The sequence below is a fragment of the Propithecus coquereli genome, unplaced genomic scaffold (assembly GCF_000956105.1).
Source record: "Propithecus coquereli isolate 6110/MARCELLA unplaced genomic scaffold, Pcoq_1.0 Scaffold1, whole genome shotgun sequence".
Taxonomy (NCBI): Eukaryota; Metazoa; Chordata; class Mammalia; order Primates; family Indriidae; genus Propithecus; species Propithecus coquereli.
In genome coordinates this window covers 8441762-8447160 of record NW_012133857.1, presented here as the reverse complement: position 1 = coordinate 8447160, position 5399 = coordinate 8441762, and the positions used below count along the sequence as shown (strand labels likewise).

The 5399-nt window shown below is 37.3% G+C and overlaps 1 protein-coding gene across 1 annotated transcript in view; it reads left to right on the top strand.

Annotated features, from left to right (window-relative positions):
• Positions 1 to 5399, top strand: part of ZNF197 (zinc finger protein 197) — a 22507-nt gene extending 17108 nt beyond the window's left edge. The window contains exon 6 of the mRNA XM_012658871.1: positions 3040 to 5399. Coding sequence (XP_012514325.1) covers positions 3040 to 5333 — 2294 coding nt within the window. The 3' untranslated portion in view covers positions 5334 to 5399. The remainder of the gene's footprint in view (positions 1 to 3039) is intronic.

Below are 5399 nucleotides of genomic sequence, written 5' to 3'. Positions count from 1 at the left end.
TTTATATTTATTCCCCCCAACCCCCAAAGAGTTGAGGTCTCGCTATGTTTCCTGGGCTGGCCTCAAGCTCTTGGGCTTAAGCAGTCTTCTTGCCTCAGCCTCCCAAGTAGCTGAGACTTCAGGCTCATGCCACCAGACCATGTTGATTTTTTAGTGGATTCCTTAGGATTTTCTGTATACAAGATCTTGTCACCTACAAATACAGTTTTACTTCTTCCTTTCCAATCTGGGTGTTTTTTATTTCTTTCTCTTGCTTACTTGCTCTGGCTTGAACTGCCAGTGCGTATAACTAGAAGTGGCAAGAGAAGACAGCTTTTTCTTGTACTTGTTCTTAGAGGGAACACATTCAATCTTTCAACATTAAATATGAGTTTTTTGTAAATGTCCTTTATCAGGTTTAGGAAATTCTTTTCTATTCCTACTTCGTTGAGTATTTTTATCATGATGGAATATTGCATTTTGCTAAGTGCTTTTGGTGCATCTATTGTGATGATCATGTGGTTTTTGTTATTCATTCTGTTGATACATTATATTACATTAATTGTTTTCCTAATGTTATACCAACATTGCTTTCCTCTGCTAAATCTCACTTGGTCATGGTTTATAATTCTTTTTATGTGTTGCTGGATTCAGTTAGCTGGTGTTTTGTTGAGGATTTTTACATCTGTATTCATAATATATATTGGTTTGTGGTTTTCTTTTTTTGTAATGGTTTTATTTGGTGTTGCTATCAGGATAATACTGGTCTCATAGGGTGAGTTGGGAAATGTTTCCACTCAGTTTGTTGGAAGAATTTGTAAAGAAATGGTATTTTTTTAATGTTTGGTAGAATTCACCAGTGAAGCCATCTGAGCCTGGGCTTTTTTTGTGTGGGTAATTTTCCTAAATTACTGATTGGTTTCTTTACGTGTTAGGTCTATAGGTCTATTCAGATTTTCTGTTTCTTCCTGAGTCAGTTTTAGCAGTTCGTAGCTTTCAAGGAATTTGCCCATTTCATCTGAGTTGTCTAATTTATTGGCAAGTATCATTCATAGTAGTCCCTTTAATCCTTTTTATTTCTTTAAGATCGGTGATAATGTCCAGAGGGAGTGACTTTAGAGCTTAGGTTTTAAGGGTATAGGTACAGGGCATGTAGTGAATTGGGAAGAGGAAGAGCAATTCAGGAAGAGAAAAGGACACGGGCAGTGATAGAGAAGCAAGAGAAAACATGACATGTTTGGGAAGCTGCATGTAGTTCACCATGACTGGAGTCTAGGGGCACAAGCAATACTGACAAGAGTTGATATCAGAAAAACAGGCAGATGATGGGTGAAGACATCTCTTTGACTGTGCTGGTCATTTGTGCTTTATCCTGTAGGCAGTGAAGAATTACATATTTTGAGCAGGTGAGTGACTTGATCAAATTTACCTACTAGAAAGTTCATTGACAATGGAGTACACATAGATGGGGTAGTTAAGGGGCAAGAGGAATTATAGGTAGGGAAGCCTGGTCTGTTTCTTATAGATTTTACCAAAGATTGCAGAAAGTAACCAGCTTCCTCTATCATTCTGACATTTTTCTGTCAAGTCCCCTAAAGGTCAGTAGGCCCATAGGTAGTCTGAGTCTTACACTAAAACATCAGATAGTTTAACCAGCTAATTAGCTACTTATGTAAGCCTTGCTAATTTCTTAACCCTTTTCTGCCTTAATTTAATCATTTATAACACTTCCTTAAAGCTTGCTTCATTATATAAAGAAAGAGAGTCCCCCTCTCCACCAGCATTCTGCTTGACTTATGAAACTACTCCTTGATATAATCACTGTGGAAAGGAAACTGAAGTACCAATATTGGATATGCTAAGACACATACCCATTCCTGCAGCCAGGTGGTTGGGTAGTGTGATTGCCAGTCCTGCCTGAGTCCCAGAGAGAGGGGCAGTTGAGATGAGATATGAGGGCCTGACCTAAGAATGTCTGTAGTACATTCATTAGTATTTATTGGATGTTTTTCTTCCTTACCCTCTCATAAACGTAAAGAAGTTTATAATGAAATAAAATAGTTACACTCCTTTCTTATGTCTTTTGTCTCTTAGGTCTTTCCGTCTTTAGGTAGATGGAAAGTATTGTTATATTCAAGGAAAAGATAATGTTAGTATTATTCATATAACCTTACTTATTAGATAATTTGGGGAACTGGCTCATAATTTTTCTCACACTTGGATAGTTTGAAAGTAAACATTCAAAACATTATTATAAAAATTGTTTTACATGTTTAAATATTTGAGAATGTTAAAGTAGAAAGGGACCTTGGAGGTTAACTAGTTCAGCCTCATCATTTTTATAGACGTTTTGATATTTTTTATTTTGTCTCCATATTTTTTCCTTTTCATTCTATATTTCTTCTCTTATCTTTTATGTGTAAGGGAGTCCAACATAGTCCTGATGTTTTTGTGAATTGAATTTTAAAATTTCTATTAATTTACAAAGGAATAGGAGATGTTATATATGAATTCTAAGAATTAAGTTGCTTTTTAATGGATTTTATTTCTGTAGTTTAATTGTTTTCAACTAATTAAAAAGTATTCGTGCACTTTTCAAAAATTAAAAATTGCTTTTCATAGTCCTTAGGTATATTTTCCTCCCTTTAAAGTTCCATCTTCCTAACATGAAGAAAATAAAAAGACAATTCTTTCTAAGCCAAGTGGATCTGGCTGTTCTATCCAGCTTCCTGAGCCTCAGATCTGAACCACCTACGTAAGATCTCATGTTCTCTCTCTGGTTCTTCCTTGCATCTATTTTCTTAGCATCATTTGTATTTTTGCATCTGCTTCCTGAAGATGAAGAGCTTAGAAATATCTGAGAGTGAGTTGTATGTTAATCCATTTACAACATCTTGTCAGTATAACATTCTGCTTTGTATCTTTGTTTAATGAGAAGTTTCTCCTTTCTGTATGTACATAAAAGTATACTGTTCTAGCATGTTTTAAAGTCATTTGAAGATCCTGTTCTCACAAACGCAGGGACATGGTAACATTTGCATTTTTAATTCCTTTTACCAGAATGGGAGACCATGACCGAGAATGAGGAGGTGACATCAAAGCCAAGTATTTCTCAAAGGGCAGACTCTCAGAAAGGAACATCAAAAAGACTTCAAGGAGGTGTTCCCCGGTTCCTTGATTTTGAGGAAGAGTGTGAATGGCAAGTTTTGTCAAGGCAGTGGGAAAATGAAACAGGGGAAAGGACAGATATAGTGAAGAAAGGTTCCCTTTGTGAACGAAACAGGAAGAAAAGGACTCCACCAGAAAAACGAAGCCAAAAATGGAAGGAATTTGGAGAAAGCTTGACTTTAGGTTCAGCTTTTTCTGAAAGTTTAGTAGGTACTGAAGGAAAGAAGTTTTTTAAATGTGATATATGTTGTAAACATTTCAATAAAATCTCCCATCTTATAAACCATCGGAGAATCCACACTGGTGAGAAACCTCATAAATGTAAGGAGTGTGGAAAAGGCTTTATTCAGCGCTCAAGCCTTCTCATGCATTTACGGAACCATTCTGGGGAGAAACCTTATAAATGTAATGAGTGTGGGAAAGCGTTTTCTCAAAGTGCTTACCTTCTAAACCATCAGAGAATCCACACTGGGGAGAAACCTTACAAATGTAAGGAGTGTGGAAAAGGCTTCTATAGACACTCAGGCCTTATTATACATTTAAGGCGCCATTCGGGGGAGAGACCTTATAAGTGTAATGAGTGTGGGAAAGTTTTCTCTCAGAATGCTTACCTCATTGACCATCAAAGGCTCCACAAAGGGGAAGAACCTTATAAATGTAATAAGTGTCAGAAAGCTTTCATTCTGAAGAAGAGCCTCATTCTGCACCAGAGAATCCACTCTGGGGAGAAACCCTATAAATGTGATGAATGTGGAAAAACCTTTGCTCAGACCACTTACCTTGTTGACCATCAGCGACTCCACAGTGCAGAGAACCCTTACAAGTGTAAAGAATGTGGAAAAGTTTTTATTCGAAGTAAAAGCCTCCTCTTACACCAGAGAGTCCACACAGAAAAGAAAACCTTTGGTTGTAAAAAATGTGGAAAGATTTTCAGTTCTAAGTCAAACCTCATTGATCATAAGAGGATGCACAGCAGAGAGAAACCTTATAAATGCGGTGAATGTGGGAAAGCCTTCACTCAGAGTGCTTACCTCTTTGACCACCAGAGACTCCACAATGGGGAGAAACCCTATGAATGTAATGAATGTGGGAAAGTTTTTATTCTGAAGAAAAGCCTCATTTTACATCAAAGGTTCCATACTGGAGAGAATCTCTATGAATGTAAAGATTGTGGCAAGGTCTTTGGCTCTAACAGAAACCTCATTGATCATGAGAGACTCCACAATGGGGAGAAGCCATATGAATGTCGAGAGTGTGGGAAAACCTTTATCATGAGCAAAAGTTTCATGGTTCATCAGAAACTCCATACACAAGAAAAAGCCTACAAATGTGAGGATTGTGGGAAGGCTTTCAGTTACAATTCAAGCCTGCTTGTACATCGGAGAATCCACACTGGGGAAAAGCCCTTTGAATGTAGTGAGTGTGGAAGAGCTTTCAGTTCAAACAGAAACCTTATTGAACATAAGAGAATCCACAGTGGTGAGAAACCCTATGAGTGTAATGAGTGTGGCAAATGCTTCATTCTGAAGAAGAGCCTCATTGGACATCAGAGGATTCACACAAGGGAAAAATCTTATAAATGCAATGACTGTGGGAAAGTCTTTAGTTACCGCTCAAACCTTATAGCCCATCAGAGAATCCACACTGGCGAGAAGCCTTATGCATGTAATGAGTGTGGGAAGGGCTTTACTTACAACAGAAACCTTATTGAACATCAAAGAATTCACAGTGGGGAAAAAACCTATGAATGTCATGTATGTAGAAAAGTCCTTACCTCTAGTAGAAATCTTATGGTACATCAAAGAATCCATACTGGAGAGAAACCTTATAAATGTAATGAGTGTGGAAAAGACTTTAGTCAGAATAAAAACCTTGTTGTACATCAGAGAATGCACACTGGGGAAAAGCCTTATGAGTGTGAGAAGTGTAGGAAATCCTTTACTTCTAAGAGAAATTTAGTTGGCCACCAGAGAATCCACACAGGAGAGAAACCTTATGGGTGTAATGATTGTAGTAAAGTTTTTAGGCAAAGAAAAAACCTTACTGTACATCAGAAAATCCATACAGATGAAAAACCTTGTGAATGTGATGAGTCTGAAAAAGAATGCTCTCAGACTTCAAACATTTCATCTTCAACAAAAAATCCGTACTGTGGAGGAATTCTCTTGGCTACAAAATACCAGTGAGTCCAAGATAGAGAGCCAGAAAATCTAGTGTCATATGTAAAATGGAGTAGCATTCCTGCCTATTTA